This window comes from Podarcis raffonei, chromosome 18 (assembly GCF_027172205.1).
Source record: "Podarcis raffonei isolate rPodRaf1 chromosome 18, rPodRaf1.pri, whole genome shotgun sequence".
Taxonomy (NCBI): domain Eukaryota; kingdom Metazoa; phylum Chordata; class Lepidosauria; order Squamata; family Lacertidae; genus Podarcis; species Podarcis raffonei.
Window position 1 is genome coordinate 11,222,400 of NC_070619.1, and position 21,263 is coordinate 11,243,662.

Sequence of the window (21,263 nt, forward strand, 5' to 3'; positions counted from 1 at the left end):
CGCGTGTTGGGATTCTGGCATTGCAGAGGTCCCTTCCAACTGTAGGAGCCAACTCCTAGGGGCCGAGGTCCCTTCGGGGTCCCCAATAAACTTTGAGGGGACCGCCTCTCTCCAAAAGTTGATGGGCATCGCCGTTCAAATCTTGCGTCTTGCGATCAGTTGTGCGATCGGTTATACTTTCTTACCCTTCCCCAATATTTTATTCAAGTTGGCACCCCAGATTCTAGTTCTGATTCTGTAATTCTACTGGATCCATCTACACCCACCCCAAAATGCTAAAAAAAGTTCACTTACTTATTATTATTATTATGCACTTAATTTTGGTCTGCTGGTGTATTGACCAGCAACTGACGGAAGAGGGATCTAAAATAAAATAAACGAAAGCACCTTATTTACTGACCACAGGCCAGGCACCCACCCCAGATCTGTGGGGCAGGGTGCTTCGACTTCTTCCCCCAAGGCGGCGCCGCTGGAGATGGAACGTCCTGCCCCCCAATTTCCCACTGATCTGCACGATTCGCACTCGCAGCCCCAGAAAGGACAGCTTTGTGTCACTTGTGGGGACTTGTGGTTGCCCAGGTGTCTCTGAATTGCAACTCCTGTTTGCCCTGACCATTAGGCCATACTGCCTGGGGGGGACTGTTGGGAAGTTGGGGCCAGTGGAGTCCTCCCATCCTTTGCCACAAATCTACAGGCTGTGAATGGGAGTTTTTCCGCAGAGCAGAGGCTCAGGCGTAAATACAAAAGTTCCGCAGAGGTGAAGATTTGACCCTTTTCTGGCAGGCCGTGGTCTTTAACCTTTCCCTCCGTGTTTCCTGTTCGGCCGCTGCCCCAAAAAGAAATCGTAGGCATATTGTAAATACAGCTGGAGATTGCCGGGGATTGAACCTGCAACCTTTTGCATGCAAAGCTATTGGCTTCTCCTAAAAACAACGCAATATTCTAGTCCTCATTGTCCTGGGTGAAGGGTTGGTTTAAGTAGAAAGCTGCTTTATACTGAGTTGGGCCCCCTGGGCAGCCTACACTGGCTTTCAGCAGCTGTCCAGTATTTTGGAAAGCCTTTCCCAGCCCTGCTGGGAGCTGCCGTCGGGAATCGAACCCGGAATCTTCTGCAGGCACTCTGCCCCTGAGCTGAGACCCAGAAAACAGGGCCTCTAATCCTGAACAGCCTCACATCCTGAATTGGCGGAAGAGAGGGAAATTGAGGCGGTTTGGGCTGAGATTCTGCCCGCCTTTTGAAAATAATATTGAGGCATTTGGGCGCATTTCCACGAACACACATAAAAACCACAGGTCAAGAGCCTTGCAGCAACAGCACCTATGCAATCCCGCCGCAGCTGCTGCACTTACGGATTTATTTCTGGCACCCCCGGGGTGGATAGAGGCTGTCTTAAGAGAGGAGGATGGATGTGCAATTGCTCCAAGGCAGAAAACTTTTCTTAAAAAGGAGGAGGAAGGGGCTAGGCCACGGGAACCATAAACAGAATTGGGAACTAAGTTAGGGGGTGCAGAGAGAGGCGTCTCTTTGTAGGGGTGCAGGACGAGCGGCGGTGCCCGGAGGTGATTTCCGACTCGCCCCAGGCGAGCTGCCGTCGGCGGAGCAGCCTTGCCGACAATCAGGGAGGCGAGGGAGGAGGGAGGCTGCGGGTTGAAGAGAAGGAAACCCCAGGGTGTTTGGGGGGGCATCCCATCCTCCATAAGATGTGTGTGGGGTGCTATGGCTTTCCAACAGCTCTTGAATTGAATTGCATCCTCCGTTCCGTCTGGCTAGGGAGGTTGAGGCTGTGAGAGTCCGGCCACAAAGGGAAGTGTGCTGGTCCTGTGGGTTTCCGTGAGGTGTGGTCTGAGTCCAGTCCGAGGTCGAGGGAGCAGTATTGAGGCTGTCTGTCAAAGCTGAAGGCTCCAAGGCAGGGAGTCGGGCGAGGTCAGGAGCTCCGGCAGGACAGGGTGCAGGCAGGAACTGGCTACCAACGAAGTTGTTCCCGCAACTTGGGCCTGGGGCTGGCTGGCTTTTATCTGCCCCGAGGCACAGGGCGGCCCTGATCCTCAGGTGACTCGCCTCTCCTGGCCTGGAGGCGAGCCCTCCTCCTGCGGGAACTTAGTTCCCTCCGCCTCTCTGCCCTGAGCCTCTGCAGCTCAGGAGAGGCTGGAGGGTGACCGGGCCCAGAGGCAACCTCAGCTTCCTCTGACGGGGCTGAGAGTGGAGCACCTGCAGGCAATGGGTCCTCCATCACCTCAGGAGCCAGAGCAGACTCACCTGAGGACCCGGCACAGGTGAGGACCTTTCAGGCTCAAGCCCCAGCCCCGGCTCAGCTGGTTCTGGAGGCGGGGACTCCTGTGCAGGCTGGGATTCCTCAGGTTCAGCCTCCGAGTCTGAATCCCAGGCCATCACAGGAAGACCCAGTTCTGAAGAAGCACTCCCCTTTCCCGGGTTAGAATGCCTCTATGGAATAGAGGCATTCCTTCATCTCTCGCTTGCAGCTGGGAATGTTCCTTAGAGCAGGGGCAAGAGGTCCCCTCACCCTGGTCCTCCGGGGACACACCAAGCTCCCTTCACCCCCGACCGTCGGTGACGAGAACTTCCCCGTAGCGCCATTCGCACTGTGGACTCTGTGCGAGGAAGTTTACTCCCACTTCTATGCAAGGCACGCTTTTGGGGGCGCCCTCCTGCCTTCCTCATGCACTACATATTTTTTATACTTTGGGGGCGGTTGCTTGAAAGGGCCCCGTGGGGGCAGAGAAATCATGTACAGAATATTGTATTTACCTTTATGGTGCTATGCCGGAAAGGGGGGCGTTCTTGGCGCCTGGGTGACGCGGCGACTCGCGTCCGACGCGTCTCTGTGGGTGTCTCCACCCTCCCACCCAAAATCGCTTCCCGGCCCCCAACAAGGCGATTTCGTTAAAGCGATAGGTCTTTCCCCCTTCTACCCCTTTTCTTTCTTTTAAATGGGTCTGGCCGGAGGGTCAAAGGGCATGAGAGTCTAAACTGACAATCCTTCCTTGAAAGCCAGGATAATCTCGCAATTTGGCCGGGGTGGGGAGCACTGTGTATATATATCTATATCTTTTTTAAAAAGAAAAAGAAAACTTCTTTTCCAATATAATTTTATTAAATTGCTGCTTCTCTCTCTCTTTTGTTTTCAAAAGGAAAACACACACACACACAAACACCAGCTTCTTTTAACTTGCACATTTGTGGATTCGAGGTGGGGGGCACTCCCCCCACAAGATACTGGGGGAGGGGGGTTATTAAAATTAAGAAGCGGTGGGTTTTGAGTCGATTTAGGGTTTTCCGTTGTCCTCAAAAGGTCTGAGATGGTGTTGTAGCAGGGAGAGACACCGTAAGCGTTCCCGGGGAAAATATTGGCGAGCTGATAGAAGCTGCCGTTTGACGACGGCTTGTAGGATGAGACGATGTCCCAGCAACAACCCCCAGCTTCTGCCCCCCCCAAGTTTATTTCAGAAGAGACCTAGGACAGCCTTATCCACAGTTTTCTCCCAGCTTTCTTGCAAAATGAGCCGCTTCCGAACTGATTCAGCCTGTGTGTGAAACGCTCCGTCTCTGACGGAACCGCTCCGAATCCAGTTTAGCCGAGGACGCCGGGGGGAAAAGACATGGGAGCAGGAGGGAGAGGCCGCCGTCACGGTCGAAATCCGGATTGAAACCGGATTAAGCGTGGGCGTGACATTCGCCCTCCTGCGCCAGTCGGAGGAGCGGCTGCTTAACCGCTCTGTCGATCGCTGCATCCGTTTCCCCAAAGCTTGGGGGAAGTTGTTATTTGTGGGGGCTGCCTTTGGAAATAAGGTTTTTATTGGGATCAGTCGTGGTTTGTTTGCTTTTCCTGGCGTCGCCCTTTCTGCTAACACACACAGGCTTCCCTGTCCTGTCTCGAACCTACAAGGTTGTGGCGTGCGCTGTGATTTTCTGGTCCCATAACCTGTCGTCGGACAATAATACGGCAAGGACAATAACTGTATACTCACGCCAAGGAAACAGAAGCCAGCAGCATTCTGGAATACCAAAAATATAATTTATGCTGTGCCTATGAAATTTACTGCTGGATTGTGTTTCCTTGAGCCCTAATCACCTATCTACCCCGGGTAATTTTTGCTCTTGTAAATTTGTGGCGTTGCTATATTATTATCCCCACACACACTGGTATGAAAAGGCCCCAAATTCAATACTAGAAGGAGAGATTTGGCACCCCTCATTCTACTTACCTCCTGGCTGTTGCAGTGCTGTCAGGATTGGCCGAGGGGTAGATCAAGTGGGCAGGGCTTGGTTGAGGAGGAGGAGCCAGGTGGGCGGGGCTAAGTTGATTGGCACGCCCACTCGCCCCTATTATGAGTTCGGTCCGATTCAGGAAAACTTGCAGAACTTTCCACAAGCAAAGGAATCAAATGCAATCAGATCCAGAAATAGCTAGATGGCTGACTACACAAAACGCATTCTCAGAAATCGCACCTATACAAATGAAAGAGTTATTAACTGTCCTTGACTACAAATAAAATAACGATTTGACACGGGTGTGATTTGCAGCCGTCAAAGGGACAGGGAAGGGAATTAATTTGGTTCGCTTTTCAATGCGATCAGCCCAACATCCTGGGGTCCTTCGAAATCCGAGCGTCCACAAACTTTGCAGAGCAGTTCTGCAAAGGTTGCCGTATTTCAAGTTGTTGAGTTTCAAAAAACCCGGATGCTAATTCCGTCACTGGAATCCTGGGAAAACACTGTAGATATAATGCACTATATTCCAATCAATTGTCTATTAGGGTAAAAAATGCATGGTTGAGGCAAAATTACCTACAAAGCAACTACAGGGGTACCTCGGTTTAAGAACAGCCCGGTTTAAGAACAATTTGGTTTACAGACTCCGCAAAATCAGAAATAGTGTCTTGGTTTGAGAACTTTACCTCGATCTAAGAACGGAATCCGAATGGTGGAAGGGCACCGGCGGCGGGAGGCCTCATTAGGGAAAGCACGCTTTGGTTTAAGAACGGTTTCGGTTTAAGAACGGACTTCTGGAACGGATTACGTTCGTAAACTGAGGTACCACTGTATATTAATGCAAGCGGATATTTCTGCGGTTTTTTTTTAAGCAAACAGATGCCGAAATCGAATCGAGCAGACTGGATTTAAGATAGGGGGACTGAGAAACTAAGAGGAAACCAAGACTTGACAAATTTATCGGCCCGTACCGCTTTCTCTGACAGCACTGCACAGCTGGGATGTCGCCGTCCCCAAGACCTTGAGCCACACTTTTCTGTTTGTGAAGTTTTATCCTTTTGTCTTCATGTTCCCTGTTGTCGTTGCGTAGTCTGGAAGAGGAGGAGGAAGAGGAAGGGAACGTTGGGGTGGGGTGGGGAGATAACCGAGGCAAGAATGTTTCTCAGAGTCGGGCCAAGATCCAGCTGGCGTCGATTCGCATTTCCTTCAATCTTTTATTTCCTCCGATCCCCTCTTTTCCGTATATCTGACCGGAAGTTCGTTTTCTTTCCCCGACGTTGACGCGCAAACACACTTCTGCCGTTTATATTTTACAGATGTCGCAATAATAGTTTACTCTCTCGCTTGCTGCTTGCTAAGTTAACACACATATACACAGTGTTGTCCACGCCGGGAAGAGCGAACTGAGACCGTTTCCCAGCCAAAGAGGAAATGGATCTGGCCTCAGGGGCGTCCTGTCTACACCGCAGCCTTAAACTGGTTTAGCGGCCGGCCTTTCTCTGCTGGGAACGGTGGGTTGCACAGAACCCGACTCAGAGTAGATGTGTTGGAAAGTTGCACCTGGAACCCTTTGTGTCAAGCCCATCCTTTCGTTCTTCAAGGGGTCTACTCTGAGCACAACGAACTTCCGAGCCCAGCCCTGTCATGCTGTAAACAGGGATTGTCAACCCACAGTTCCCAGGCGCCCGGCTAAACTACAGTTCCCAAGGTTCGTTGGGCGGTTGGGGTTTGTGTGGAGGTTTCGCTATACAGTGTAGACGTACCCGAGGGAACGAAATAATCGGCTGCAACTCAGATCTCGGTCCATCGACACAGCAAACTGCAATTCATCTCTCTCTCCTCATTTCAGCCGGGCTCACCATGGCCTCCCCATTCACTCACATGCACACACAGGCTTGCTTTTCTCCACTGCTTTTCACAATATTTGATTCTAGCATTCGTCATACGCGTACTGTTTTTTGTTGTTGTTTTTTAGCCAATGCACTTTTCTTCCTTGTTTTTTTATTTTAAATGTACCATTATCCGAAAGCCGGCTCTGGTTTTCGTTCCTTTTCTCTCCCCCCGCCCACCCCCCCACCCCCTATGCAAAAGGAAAATAAAAAAATAAAATTCCAAAAGGACAATTTAAAAAAAAAATGAGAAAAAAATAAGAAAAAGGGTGAAAAAAAATAAGAAAAAGGTTGCAAAAAACGAGAAAAAAATGTATAAAAATTAAATAAGCTATGCTTTCAACTCTCTCGCAGCCTCTTGTGTCTTTTGTATATGCAAGTCTCTAGGTTCGCAGTATTATATGCAAATATATGCAAATAACTGAGCTTTTCAGCCTTCTAAAAAGAAAAGGGGAAATACTACATTGCAAAGCAAGCCTCTTGTGTCTTTTGTATATACGGTATATATATATATATAGCTTTTGCAGAGTTAAAGCCAGCAGGTCCAATTGTGGTCCACTATCTCCACCTGCTGACCAAACAGGGTCAGTGTTTTGCCCTGGCTTTTAAAAGCAAAGAAGGGCTAAAAGCTTCACCGGTTGGATTTCCACCTGTCCGGCAGGCGCAAAGGAAAAAAAGAGATATGATAGCCGTTTTCAAACATCTGAAGAACTGTCACGTGGAAGGTGGAACGAGCTCGTTTTCTCCTGCTCCGGAAGGTAGAACTCGAACCCATGGCTTCCAGTTACAGAAAAAGGAGATCCTGAGTAAACATCAGCCGCTCTGAGAGGCAGCTTTCCACAAATATAAAAATAATAGTAATACACGTTAAAAGGCTTCCCTATACGGGGTTTAGCCTCGCAGGTGGCGCTGTGGTCTAAACCACAGAGTCTAGGGCTTGCCAATCAGAAGGTCAGCGTTTTGAATCCCCGCAATGACGGGGTGAGCTCCCGTTGCTCGGTCCCTGCTCCTGCCCACCTAGCAGTTCAAAAGCACGTCAAAGTGCAAGTAGATAAATAGGTACCACTCCGGCGGGAAGGTAAACGGCGTTTCCGTGCGCTGCTCTGGTTCGCCAGAAGCGGCTTCGAGAACACTGTCCCACCATCTCGTCCTCCGTCGTCCCCTTCTCCTTGTGCCCTCCATCTTCCCCAACATCAGGGTCTTTTCCAGGGAGTTTTCTCTTCTCATGAGGTGGCCAAAATATTGGGAGCCTCAGCTGAAGGATCTGTCCTTCCAGTGAGCACTCAGGGCTGATTTCCTTCAGAATGGATGCGTTTGATCTTCTTGCAGTCCATGGGACTCTCCAGAGACTCCTCCAGCACCACAATTCAAAAGCATCCATTCTCCGGCGATCAGCCTTCTTTGTGGTCCAGCTCTCACTTCCATACATCACTACTGGGAAAACCAGAGCTTTGACTATACAGTGGTACCTCGGGTTACATACGCTTCAGGTTACAGATTCCGCTAACCCAGAAAGTGCTTCAGGTTAAGAACTTTGCTTCAGGATAAGAACAGAAATTGTGCTCTGGCGGCGCAGTGGCAGCAGGAGGCCCCATTAGCTAAAGTGGTGCTTCAGGTTAAGAACAGTTTCAGGTTAAGAACCGACCTCCGGAACGAATTAAGTACTTAACCCGAGGTACCACTGTCTGGACCTTTGTTGGCAAGGTGAAGTCTCTGCTTTTTAAGGTTTTAGAGTTAGTTTTTTCCTTGGCTCAGAGTGGGGGTGGCATAACTTCATACCCTCCAACGTTTCCCAAAAGAAAATAGGATAAGCAGGATATTCTGGGATCAAATCAGAAACAGGGGTGGTTTCAGTAAATCCGGGGCTGTTCCTGGAAAACAGGGACACTTGGAGGGTATGGGATGAACCGTCGCCCCCCTGTCCAGGATAATGGGGAGTAACTAAGAAAAGAACAGGGACAAGATGAACTTTAACAGGGAGAAATGTAAAGTATTGCACTTGGGCAAAAAAAATGAGAGGCACAAATACAAGATGGGTGACACCTGGCTTGAGAGCAGTACATGTGAAAAGGATCTAGGAGTCTTGGTTGACCACAAACTTGACATGAGCCAACAGTGTGACGCGGCAGCTAAAAAAGCCAATGCAATTCTGGGCTGCATCAATAGGAGTATAGCATCTAGATCAAGGGAAGTAATAGTGCCACTGTATTCTGCTCTGGTCAGACCTCACCTGGAGTACTGTGTCCAGTTCTGGGCACCACAGTTCAAGAAGGACACTGACAAACTGGAACGTGTCCAGAGGAGGGCAACCAAAATGGTCAAAGGCCTGGAAACGATGCCTTCTGAGGAACGGCTAAGGGAGCTGGGCATGTTTAGCCTGGAGAAGAGGAGGTTAAGGGGTGATATGATAGCCATGTTCAAATATATAAAAGGATGTCACATAGAGGAGGGAGAAAGGTTGTTTTCTGCTGCTCCAGAGAAGCGGACATGGAGCAATGGATCCAAACTACAAGAAAGAAGATTCCACCTAAACATTAGGAAGAACTTCCTGACAGTAAGAGCTGTTTGACAGTGGAATTTGCTGCCAAGGAGTGTGGTGGAGTCTCCTTCTTTGGAGGTCTTTAAGCAGAGGCTTGACAACCATATGTCAGGAGTGCTCTGATGGTGTTTCCTGCTTGGCAGGGGGTTGGACTCGATGGCCCTTGTGGTCTCTTCCAACTCTACGATTCTATGATTCATACAGAGACGCACATTTATACTGAGTCCGGCAACTGTCCACCTAGCACTGCCCACACGCAGCCGCTCTCCATAGAGTCATGCAAAGAGTCGTTCCTGGTGATGCCCCTCTGCAAGCGAAACCCGGGGGGGGGTGGCTCTTGGGCCTTTGCCCGCGAGAAAATGACTCATGAAGAGGCGCATCGGGCCACCCCTTGCGCGGCGCGGTGCTTCGGGAAGCTTTTCCCCAGCGTGGCAACCGTTTTCTCCCGTGCCGGGCGGCGGAGGCCTCGCTCCACCTCCGGCTCCTCCTGCCGCCCCGTCGTCATTTCCAGTGCGGCTGTCGCTGCTGTCACATCCGCCTCCTCGGGAGGAGGAGCAGGAGGCGCCGAAGGGGAGGCGCAGACGAGCAGCGAGCCAGCGCCAGCCGCGTCTCCAAGTTCCAGGCCCCGGGCGCGTAATGCGGAGCGCGGCGGGGGCCGGTTGCAGCGCCCGGGCGGGGGCCCGGAGGCGGCGGATCGGGGCCTGGCCGGTGCTGGGCGGCTAGATCCGAGCAGCTGCTGCCGGGAGAGGAGGGAGGAAGCCAGCCAGACGGAGGGAGAGAAAGAGAGAGACGCTAGCTGTCGTGCGCCAAAGCGCGCTTTGGAGAGACCCCCGTCGGGACTTGGAGAGGGACGCGCGGCGGCGAGGGTGATTATCCGGGCGAGGCGGGGGCGGAGGGGGCGTCACTTGTCCTTAGGATCCCGCGGCGGATAGAGACGGGAGGGTGCAGGGAGGGGAGTCCGTGGCGGCGAGCCCGATCCGGGTTGAGTTTCCTTTCGCTTTGCGCGCGCCTCCCTCCCCGAGGAGCGGAGATTATCCGTGCGCCTTCGGCCTCCCTTCTTCCCCGGGGTGCGCTGCCTTTAGGGACCTCCTCGCGAGTCGGCCCGGCGGCTCCACCGAGCGCGCTGTTCCCGGCGCGGACCGGCAGCGGCTCCCCGGGGTTTCGGGCAAGGAACGGGCTCCCTCTTTCCACCCCACCAGCCCTCCCTGGATGCAAGAACAAGATGCCAGTCCTCAAGGATCTGGGCTAAGGGTAAATTTAAGCCGAGAAGGTGCCTTGTGCAGTGGGCCCCAATCCCTCAGTATTGCCGGAACTGGCTGGCAGCAGCTGTCCTGGGGCTTCAAGACTGAACCCGGGAGGTCGCCTTCTTAAATCTTTTCAACGCCCCCCCCCTTTTTTGCAAAGCACCAAGATGTTAGGCGGTATGTCTACCAGATGCCTCAGCGCTGGTAAACCCACCGAAAGGTCCATTGATTTCAGTAGGTCTGCGAGGAGGAGGAGAACCTAGTTGGGAACTGTTTGCGTTCTCTCCATTTGCGTGTGTATTTTGGTGGGGGGGTTGTTTTGCAAACTTCGACCCTTTCCAGAGCACACACACACACACAGTAGAGCAGTCCGGGTGTCTGCACCTTTACCTGTTTACTCTGAAGTCAGCCCCCCTCCCTCCTGAGTTGCGTGCCCCACCTCCCTCCAGATATACATCTGGCAGAGTTGGATACTTAACGGTGTGTGTTTAGAAGGCAGGCAGCGGCCGGTGATGTCATTATTGTTTTTCCATAGCACACCGTTCGACAGGGTTGTGTATCCTGGAAAGAAAGAAAAAACCTTGTCCAATCCACAGATGGCTCTGCAGCGATGATTTATTAATATACAGTATATATATTTGGAATTTGTAGTTAAGGGAGTCGACTTGGCTGACACTGCCCTGGACTGCGGAAAATGTCTGTGAATATATCTATATACAGTGGTACATTGGTTCTCAAAGATTTGGTTTCCCACCCGGAAACCAATGTCCCCACTGTGGAAGGATGTGTGGATCCAGAATTGGCCTCCACCGTCACTTACGGACTCATTGTTAAAACCGTGTTTATGGAAGACAATCTTACTCGGCTATGAGGGATCGCCAAAGAAGAAGAAGAAGGTTCTCAGACTTAATCTGTTCCAAAACCAAAGCGTTCCAAAACCAAGGCACGGTTCCCCATAGAAAGTCATGCAAAAGGGATTAATCCGTTCCAGACTTTTAAAAACAACCCTTAAAACAGCAATTGAACATGGATTTTACTATCTAACGGGACCACTGATCCATAAAATGAAAGCAATAAACAATGTACTGTACTATAAAATAAATAAGACAGTATTGTAGATGGTAAAAATTAAAATTATTTCCCCCCCCCCACTCTTTATCTGCACTGATGACAGTCATTGTTTGGATGGGGGGCTTTTATCCATTTCCACAGTCACACAGTCCATCCATCAGTAGTTTGACTGGGTTCCACATTCATAGAAACAAATGAATCGAAAACCCTTTTATTTAAAATGCATCTCTGGGTTATTTGTGGGGCCTGCCTGGTGTTTTTATATGAGTAGAATGTGTGCTTTTATTTCTAATGCATCTCTGGGTTCTTTGTGGGGCATGTGAATTCGTTTTTTAATTTGTTATTTCCCCCCCAAAAAAATATACTCTGGCCCCCCACAAGGTCTGCGGGACAGTGGACCGCCCCCCTGCTGAAAAAGTTTGCTGACCCCTGGTCCAGTCCAACCCTTTGCAATGCAGTGGGAAATCCGTACCCCGTTAAAATGATGGAGTCCCTGTGGTTGTTTATAACGCTCCTTTCCTTCCCTTCCCCCTTTTTTTCTTTCTCTCTCACTTTGTATTGGTTTTCACAATATTATAAACAAACAAACACACAAGACAAACAAACATAAATCATAGCCTTATTGAAAATTACACTTATTAACTGTGTTAAGTGACTTCCTCTCTTCCACTTGGTTGAATTTCATTGCATAGCCTTTTAACGGTTTCCCAAATCACAGTTCTTATAAAAATTTAACTTAAACATCAACATCCTTAAATCTTCACCTTATGGAATTAAACATATTAACTCGTCACTTCACATAAATAAAATCCTAAGCCAATTAAGTATCTGCAAGCTGTTTTCAGTTACCGTATTTTTTGCTCTATAAGACTCACTTTTTCCCTCCTAAAAAGTAAGGGGAAATGTGTGTGCGTCTTATGGAGTGAATTCAGGCTGCGCAGCTATCCCAGAAGCCAGAACAGCAAGAGGGATTGCTGCTTTTGCTGCGCAGCGATCCCTCTTGCTGTTCTGGCTTCTCAGATTCAGAATATTTTTTTTCTTGTTTTCCTCCTCCAAAAACTAGGTGCGTCTCGTGGTCTGGTGCATCTTATAGAGCGAAAAATGCGGTAATTTAACTTAACAAATTTAACTAGATAATCATTAAATTTAATCCACTACCTCTTTTTATTTTTAGGACTCTGCAAACGGAAACAGACGTTCAGTCGGAAGACTTTGGAACGCAGCCGTAGTACGCCGGAATGCAGGAGAACTCTCTCATAGTTCTTCGGAGTGGGCATGTCATAAAGACTTGCTCCATCCTGCGGGAGACTAAAACATTTCACTAAGCGCCCTCGGCTTTCCTCTGGCCCGGAACTTCTGTGGGTGTCCCCCCTCCCCAAAAAAACCGTATTCCTGCCCCTCTGGCCACCATGAACGGCCTGACGCTCAGCGAACTCTGCTGCCTTTTCTGTTGCCCGCCCTGCCCCGGGCGCATCGCCGCCAAACTGGCCTTCCTGCCCCCCGAGCCGACGTACACCATCGTCCCCGAACCGGATCCCGTTGCGGGGGGCCCCGGAAGCGCCTCCCCCCGAGGAGGAGCCATGACCCGCTGGAAACTGCACCTGGGGGACCGAGCGGATTTCCAATACGCCCAGCGGGAACTGGACACCATCGAGGTCTTCCTGACCAAGAGTAGCCGGGGAAATCGCGTGGGGTGCATGTACGTCCGTTGCGTACCTGGCGCCAGGTGAGACGGTTTCGGGCTGCGTTTATTCCACCCTATTTCGCTTTCACCGTATTTTTCGCTCTATAAGACGCACCAGACCACAAGACGCACCTAGTTTTTGGAGGAGGAAAACAAGAAAAATAATATTCTGAATCTCAGAAGCCAGAATAGCAAGAGGGGTCGCTGTGCAGTGAAAGCAGCAATCCCTCTTGCTGTTCTGGCTTCTGGGATAGCTGCGCAGCCTGCATTCGCTCCGTAAGACGCACACACATTTCCCCTTACTTTTTAGGAGGGGAAAAGTGAGTCTTATAGAGCAAAAAATACGGTAATTTGTTTGCTACCTTTCCGTCTTTCTGCTGTTGTTATTATCTTCATTGCGAAACAGACAACGCAGGGCGTTCCACAGGGTGGGCGCCACCACTGAGAAGGCCCTCTATGTCCCCCTCTATTTTTTCCTGCCCCCCCCAGGGCCTTCTGGCAGCTCCCTCTCTGCGAGAAGCGAGGTTACAGGGAACCAGGCAGAGGGCCTTCTCGGTGGTGGTGCCCTCCCATCAGATGTCAAGGAAATAAACAACTACCTGACTTTCAGAGGACATCTGAAGGCAGCCCTGTTTAGGGAAGCTTTTAATGTTTGAAGTTCTATTCTGTTTTTATACGTACTGGAGGCCGCCCAAAGTGGCTGATGGGAAAATCAGAGAGCCAGTATGGTTTAGGGGTTAGAGTGACTTACTGGGAACTGAGAGACCCAGGTTCAAATCTCCACTTGGCCCTGAAGCTCACTGGGGGTGCCTTTGTGCCCGTCACTGCCTTTCCGGCTGACCTAGTGAGGTTACAGGGAACCAGGCAGAGGGCCTTCTCGGTGGTGGCGCCCTCCCATCAGATGTCAAGGAAATAAACAGCTTTCTGACTTTCAGAAGACATCTGAAGGCAGCCCTGTTTAGGGAAGTTTTTAATGTTTGATCGTGTTTTTAATATTCTGTTGGGAGCCGCAGAAGGGAGGCAGTGTTGCCGTATGGGGGGTTTGCTGTAACCTGGTTCTCAGCGGAGATTTTGCCGGCTCAGCCACAGACTGCCTACTGGGGAGAAGAAGGGAGGGCGGTGGCCAGGAAGGAGCAACAAGGCAGATGTTAGCGCCACAGCCGTTTCCTGGATGAGGGCGTTTCCCCCATTTGGAATTTCCTGTCCTCTTTGCAACGGATACCAGGATCCGTTCATCCGGTTTCCTGCGAAGGGGTTTGCTGCAAACTGTTAAAAATAAGAGACCTCCTTGCTGGCAAAAGACCTGAATATCACCAGGCCTGCCGCGAAATAACTCTGTTTTATGGCGTTCCACAAGACGAGCTATGATGGTCAATGGACAGCTGCTGATTTTAAACTCCGGGACATAGATTTTTAGTGGAAGGAAACGCTATCTTTAGAACGGAAATGAGTTTATGGGGAGCTTTCCATTTCACCTACTGCGGCTGCGCCAGGAATTTTGTTAGCCCCCTCCCAAAAAAGTTATTGAGCTTGCTTTTTGGGGGAGAAAGCACCCCAAACATGTTTCCATCTGTCCTCAGTGCCGGATTTACGTATAAGCCAAACAAGTTATAGCTTAGGGCCCCGTTCTCTTTGGGACCCCAAAAAAATTTAAAGGGGAAAAAACTGGGTGTATATTTCCAAAATATAAGAGAGAAAACAAGTGAAATAAAACCTACATGTAGCAAAAGTGTTTTGTGCTGTGTAGGCTCCTAGGATGTAAGTCATGGGCCCCGCCTGCTCCCTAAAATATCACAGGTTTGCTCCTTTCTATATATAGGGTGGGATGCGGGTGGGACTGTGGGTTAAACCACAGAGCCTAGGACTTGCCAATCAGAAGGTCGGCGGTTCAAATCCCCACGACAGGGTGAGCTCCCGTTGCTCGGTCCCTGCTCCTGCCCACCTAGCAGTTCAAAAGCATGTCAAAGTGCAAGTAGATAAATAGGTACCGCTCCGGCGGGAAGGTCAACGGCGTTTCCGTGCGCTGCTCTGGTTCACCAGAAGCGGCTTAGTCCTGCTGGCCACATGACCCAGAAGCTGCACGCCGGCTCCCTTGGCCAATAAAGCGAGATGAGCGCCGCAACCCCAGAGTCAGTCACGACTGGACCTAATGGTCAGGGGTCCCTTTACCTTTCCCTTTTATATATAGGGTGCCTACATTCTGCATGTACTGGTTGCAGGGCAACATGGGCAAATGGCTTGAGATACCGATTAGGTCCATAAATGACCATACAGCATCTAGTCAAAGGTAAAGGGACCCCTGACCATTAGGTCCAGTCGTGACCGACTCTGGGGTTGCAGCGCTCATCTCGCTTTACTGGCCATCGGCATTTAAAGGTAAAGGGACCCCTGACCACTAGGTCCAGTCGTGACCGACTCTGGGGTTGCGGCACTCATCTCGCTTTACTGGCCAAGGGAGCTGGCGTACACCTTCCGGGTCATGTGGCCAGCAGGACTAAGCCACTTCTGGCGAACCAGAGCAGCGCACGGAAACGCCGGTTACCTTCCCGCCGGAGCGGTACCTATTTATCTACTTGCACTTTGACGTGCTTTCGAACTGCTAGGTTGGCAGGAGCAGGGACCGAGCAACAGGAGCTCACCCCATCGTGGGGATTCGAACCGCCGACCTTCTGATCGGCAAGTCCTAGGCTCTGTGGTTTAACCCACAGTGCCACCCGCATCCCCTATACAGCATATATTCAACACCAAAAACAGTGGCCATTTGTTGCTGGCAAAGGACAGCTGGACATAGAAAGGGCCCCATGACCTTCAGGAGCTGAGGGCCTCATCAAACCGAAATCCAGCCGTGCACATGAAAGACATTCCCTTCCAACTCTCCTTCCCTTGCAGGTTCACAGTCCTGTTTTCACACGGCAACGCTGTGGACCTGGGTCAGATGTGCAGCTTCTACATCAGCCTGGGCACCCGCATCAGTTGCAACATCTTCTCCTATGACTACTCGGGGTACGGCGTCAGCACGGGGAAGCCCTCCGAGAAGAATCTGTACGCCGACGTCGACGCTGCTTGGCAAGCGCTGCGCACCCGGTGAGCGTGGGAGCGAGGGTGCCCTCTTTAAGTCACTTGCTAGCTCACCATTCTTCAGTGGTCTAAACCCGGAGCCTCTTGGGCTTGCCGATCGGAAGGTCGGCGGTTCGAATCCCCACGACGGGCTGAGCTCCCATTGCTCAGTTCCAGCTCCTGCCAACCTAGCAGTTTGAAAGCACGCCAGTGCAAGTAGATAAATAGGTACCACTGCGCCAAGAAGGTAAACAGCATTTCACATCAGATGTCAAGGAAATAAACAACTACCAGACTTTTAGAAAACATCTGAAGGCAGCCCTGTTTACGGAAGCTTTCAATGTTTTGATGTTTTATCAAGTTTCTGTATATTATTATTATTATACCTTGTACATCTGGAGGCTTACAGCATATGTTAAAACATCAAACATTAAAAACTTCCAAATGCAGGATTGCCTTAAGATGTCTTCTTAAAGTTGTGCAGTTCTTTATCTCCTTGGCATCTGAAGGGAGGGCTTTCCACAGGGCGGACGCCACCACCGAGAAGGCCCTCTGCCTGGTTCCCTGTAACCTCACTTCTTGCAGGGAGGGAACCGCCAGAAGGCCCTCGGAGCTGGACCTCAGTGTCCGGGCTGGACGATGGGGGTGGAGACACTCCCTCAGGGATACTGGGCCATTTAGGGCTTTAAACATGAGCACCAACACTTTGAATTGTACTCAGAAACGTCCTGGGAGCCAATGTAGGTCTTTCAGGACCGGTGTTATATGGTTCCAGCGGCCGCTCCCAGTCCCCAGTCTAGCTGCCGCATTCTGGATTAGTTGTAGTTTCCGAGTCACCTTCAAAGGTAGCCCCACGTAGAGCGCATGGCAGTAGTCCAAGTAGGAGATAACCAGAACATGCACCACTCTGGCCAGACAGTCCGCAGGCAGGGAGGGTCTCATCCTGCGTACCAGGTGGAGCTGCCCTGGTCACAGAACTGACCTGCGCCTCCATGGACAGCTGTGTGTCCAAAATGACCCCCAGGCTGCGCACCTGGTCCTTCGGGGGCACAGTCACCCCATTCAGGAGTGTGTTCAATAATTATTATTGTTGAAACTGAAGCTGGCTTTGCTCTCTCTCTCTCCCTCCTTCCCTGCTTACCTTGCAGATACGGGATCAGTCCCGAGAACATCATCTTGTACGGACAGAGCATCGGGACGGTGCCCACTGTCGACCTCGCCTCTCGCTATGAGTGTGCGGCTGTGATCCTGCACTCGCCGCTCACTTCAGGGATGCGCGTCGCCTTCCCGGAAACCAAGAAGACCTACTGTTTCGACGCTTTCCCCAAGTAAGGCTGCCAAGTGGGTCTGTGTCTGGCATTTTGGGTTGGGGGCTTCCATGTGTTGCCAAATTAGGAAGGTGGGCGGGGCCAAGGGGGCCTGTCCGTCACCGGACATCAACCTCACAGTCCCGACCAAGATGAATCAAATTAGAAGAACAGTGCTAGGTTGAAAATGGTTAAAGGTATGTCCACGACCAGAAGGAGGAGGAGTATCAGGAAGAGTGGATTAAATTTAATGATTACCGTATTTTTCGCTCTATAAGACGCACCAGACCACAAGACGCACCTAGTTTTTGGAGGAGGAAAACAAGAAAAAAAATATTCTGAATCTCAGAAGCCAGAACAGGAAGAGGGATCGCTGCGCAGCGAAAGCAGCAATCCCTCTTGCTGTTCTGGCTCCTGGGATAGCTGCGCAGCCTGTATTCACTCCATAAGACGCACACACATTTCCCCTTACTTTTGAGGAGGGAAAAAGTGAGCCTTATAGAGCAAAATAAGGTATAAATTTGTTAATTTAAATTAACTGAAAACAGCTTGCAGATAGTTAATTGGCTTAGGATTTTATTTATGTTAAGGGATGAATTAATATGTTTAATTTCATAATGTGAAGATCTAAGGATCTTAATGTTTAAGTTAAATTTTGTAAGAATTGTGATTTGGAAAACCGTTAAAAGGATATGCATTGAAATTCAACCAAGGGGAAGCAAGGAAGTCACTTAACAATGTTAATAAGTGTAATTTCCAATAAGGCTATGATTTATGTTTGTTTGTCTTATGTGTTTGTTTGTTTATAATGTTGTGAAAACAAAAAAAAATGAAAAAAAGAAAGAAAATGGTTAAAGGTAAAGGTAAAGGGACCCCTGACCGTTAGGTCCAGTCATGGCCGACTCTGGGGTTGCGGCGCTCATCTCGCTTTACTGGCAGAGGGAGCCGGCGTACAGCTTCCAGGTCATGTGGCCAGCAGGAGTAAGCCGCTTCTGGCGAACCAGAGCAGCGCATGGAAACGCAGTTTACCTTCCTTCCAGAGTGGTACCTATTTATCTACTTGCACTTTGATGTGCTTTCGAACTGCTAGGTGGGCAGGAGCAGGGACCGAGCAACGGGAGCTCACCCCATCAAAGGGATTCGAACCGCCGACCTTCTGATCGGCAAGCCCTAGGCTCTGTGGTTTAACCCACAGCGCCACCCGCTTCCTGAAAATGGTTAAAAAGTCATTCAACTTTAATAGAATTTTTAAAAACGTAAAAAACAAAAAACCAGATGTGTTGAAATAGGAATCGTAAAAAGAGCACTCTTTAAAAGGATTTAAAAGAAGCCAGTACCCGAAAGCCTGCTGGCTGGAAGTACAAGGAGGGAGCCAGTCTGGCTTCTCTAGGGAGGGAGTTGCAAAGTCTGGGAGCAGCCAACACCGAGAAGGCCCTGTCCAGCAATCTCACCAAGTTTGCCTGTGTAGCTGGCGGGAGTTTCAGTGGCCTCCTCTGAAAATCATAAAACCTGGGCAGGTCTGTAGGGGGAAAGATTTAAAAACTAGTAATAATCAGGGCCTTGTTTCATCTGGAACTCAGTTTAAGAAAACTATGGTTTAAAAAGCCATGGGTTTTTTTAAAAAACAACCTATGGTTTAAAAAGCAATGGTTTAAAAAAACCATATTGTTTAAAAACCATGGTTGTTGTTGACGTTGTTAAAAGGCATGGTTTTAAAAAACCAGATGGTTTAAAAACCATGGTGGTTGTTGTTTTTAAAAAGCCATGGTTTAAAATAACCCACCGTGGTTTTAAATAACCACGGTCCAAAAAATATAATCCCCACCATGGTTTAAATAACCATGGTTCACAAAAAAACCCCACCATGGTTAATGTTACGGAGCGAACCAGGCCAATAAGTCATGTTCTTTTCCTCTTCCGCAGCATCGACAAAGTCTCCCGGATCACCTCCCCGGTCCTCTTCATTCACGGCACGGAGGACGAGGTCATTGACTTCTCCCACGGCTTGGCTCTCTATGAGCGCTGCCCGAAGGCCGTCGAGCCACTGTGGGTCGAGGGCGCCGGCCACAACGACATCGAACTGTACAGCCAGTACCTGGAGCGCCTGCGCAAGTTCATTTCGCACGACCTGGCCAGCCAGAACAACTGACAACCGCCCGTCTCGTTTCTCACCCTCTCCTCCGGCCGCGGCTGCGCGCACCTCGGTTCAGAGGATGGTGAGGGGCTCGTGGCTTTAGGGCGCCAGTCCCCTGCCCACCAAAGCGGGAGAGGAGTCCTCCGTTACAGAGGGGCGCCAGTCTCGGGTCTCTCTCGGGGGCATTTCCTCCGGCACCGGGAGCCGCTCGTTCGCCCATCTCTGACGTCGACGCCTCCCGCCCTGGCAACGCGCCGAGCCGCCCCTCTCTGCACCTGCAGACTTGCCGTTTCCGCACATCGCTGTCCTTTTTTTACAAAAAATACGTCGACGACGCCTCCATCGAGACTACGCTGCCTCCACGACATCCCATTTTCTCGGATCCTTCTTTTCGTAACTCTCGGCGCGTCCCAGAGATAGCAATAAGCCTTGGGGGAAGGTGGGGCGGGATAACCCTGGCTCTGCCCCGAGGACAGAGGGTGGGGTGGGGCGCCAAAATGCATGACGGCCAAAACGGTCCGCTCTGCCTCCGCCGCCCGTCGCACAGCGCCACCTAGAGGCCGGAGGACCTCCGTTGAAGATTCTCCTGCTCTGCGGCGGATGGAGTTTTCGCCAGGACACCCTGGTTGTGGAGTACAACCTGTCTGATCTACGCAGGCCAGGATTAAGCGGGTTGGCGGGAGTCAGAGAGACAGCTTGCCTGTTCCGTCCACAAACTCCCGAATCCTATTGTTTGAATATCCCCGCCGTATCCGGATACCCCTATGTGTTTGAGCCAGAATTCACTTAATTCCAAGCAGGGAATTTTTTCGTGTGTGTTTGCGGGGGGGGGGAGGAGAGGGAGTTTGGGGAAAGCCTCCCACCCGTTCGTTTTTGAAAACAAAGAGGAATAAAAGTTTGGAAGACCCAGATTTGTCTCCTGAGAAATGTTGTTGGGTATGTCTTGCGGGGTTCAGGGCACGACCGGAACTGGGTGTGTTGGGGTACCCAGAAAAAAATCCACATTCCTCTCCCCTTTAAGATCCGCACCATCTCGTAACACTCTTCGCTACATCTTCTGCGATGGATTGGGTCCAGGAGAGTCGCTTGCCGGTTCCTTGCAAGGAGATGTTGCTAAGAAACTCACCTGCAAGAGAACGACTTGTGGTGTACACAGTTAATAATGATAATTTTATTCTTCGTACTCTGTCCATCTGGCTAGGTTTCCCCAGGCAATCTGTGTGGCTTCCAGCATATACAAATACATATTAAAACATCAACCATTAAAAACTTTCCTAAACAGGGCTGCCTTCAGATGTCTTCTAAAAGCCAGATAGTTGTTTATTTCCTTGACATCTGAAGGGAGGGCGCCACCACCAAGAAGGCCCTCTGCCAGGTTCCTTGTAACCTCACTTCTCGCAGGGAGGGAACCGCCAGAAGGCCCTCGGAGCTGGACCTCAGTGTCCGGGCTGAAAGATGGGGATGGAGACGCTCCTTCAGGGATACTGGGCCATTTAGGGCTTTCAAAGTCAGCACCAACACTTTGACTTGTGCTCAGAAACGTCCTGGAAGCCAATGTAGGTCCTTCAAGACTGGTGTTATGTTGTCTCAGCGGCCGCTCCCAGTCCCCAGTCTAGCTGCCGCATTCTGGATTAGTTGTAGTTTCCGGGTCACCTTCAAAGGGAGCCCCACGTAGAGTGCATGGCAGTAGTCCAAGCAGGAGATAACCAGAGCATGCACCACTCTGGCCAGACAGTGTGAGGGCAGGGAGGGTCTCATCCTGCGTACTAGATGGAGCTGCCCTGGACACAGAATTGACCTGCACCTCCATGGACAGCTGTGAGTCCAAAATGACTCCCAGGCTGCGCACCTGGTCCTTTGGGGGCCCAGTTGCCCCATTCAGGACCAGGGAGTCCCCCACACCCACCCACCCCCTGTCCTCAGAAAACAGTCCTTCTGTCTTGTCAGGATTCAACCTCAATCTGTTAGCCGCCATCCATCCTCCAACCGCCTCCAGGCACTCACACAGGACCTTCACCGCCTTCACTGGTTCTGATTTGAAAGAGAGGTAGAGCTGGGTATCCTCTGCATTTTGATGGACAACCAGCCCAAACCTCCTGATAATCTC

The 21,263-nt window shown here is 50.6% G+C and overlaps 1 protein-coding gene across 1 annotated transcript; it reads left to right on the forward strand.

Moving 5' to 3' along the window:
- Nucleotides 1-9,196: 9,196 nt before the first annotated feature.
- On the forward strand, nt 9,197-20,067 carry ABHD17A (abhydrolase domain containing 17A, depalmitoylase). The gene is made up of 5 exons (XM_053372565.1): nt 9,197-9,525; nt 12,149-12,700; nt 15,548-15,742; nt 16,864-17,043; nt 18,946-20,067. The coding sequence occupies exons 2-5, from the start codon at nt 12,384-12,386 to the stop codon at nt 19,169-19,171; spliced, it is 918 nt and encodes a 305-aa protein (XP_053228540.1). The 5' UTR covers nt 9,197-9,525; nt 12,149-12,383; the 3' UTR covers nt 19,172-20,067.
- The last annotated feature ends 1,196 nt before the right edge of the window (nt 20,068-21,263 follow it).

What these genes read in the sequence shown, in the direction of transcription:
- ABHD17A (XM_053372565.1), top strand. Translation starts at nt 12,384, where the DNA reads ATGAACGGCCTGACGCTCAGCGAACTCTGCTGCCTTTTCTGTTGCCCG. An exon ending in CGTTGCGTACCTGGCGCCAG is followed by an intron (nt 12,701 to 15,547) that starts GTGAGACGGTTT and finishes CTTCCCTTGCAG; the next exon opens with GTTCACAGTCCTGTTTTCAC. An exon ending in TGTTTCGACGCTTTCCCCAA is followed by an intron (nt 17,044 to 18,945) that starts GTAAGGCTGCCA and finishes CCTCTTCCGCAG; the next exon opens with CATCGACAAAGTCTCCCGGA.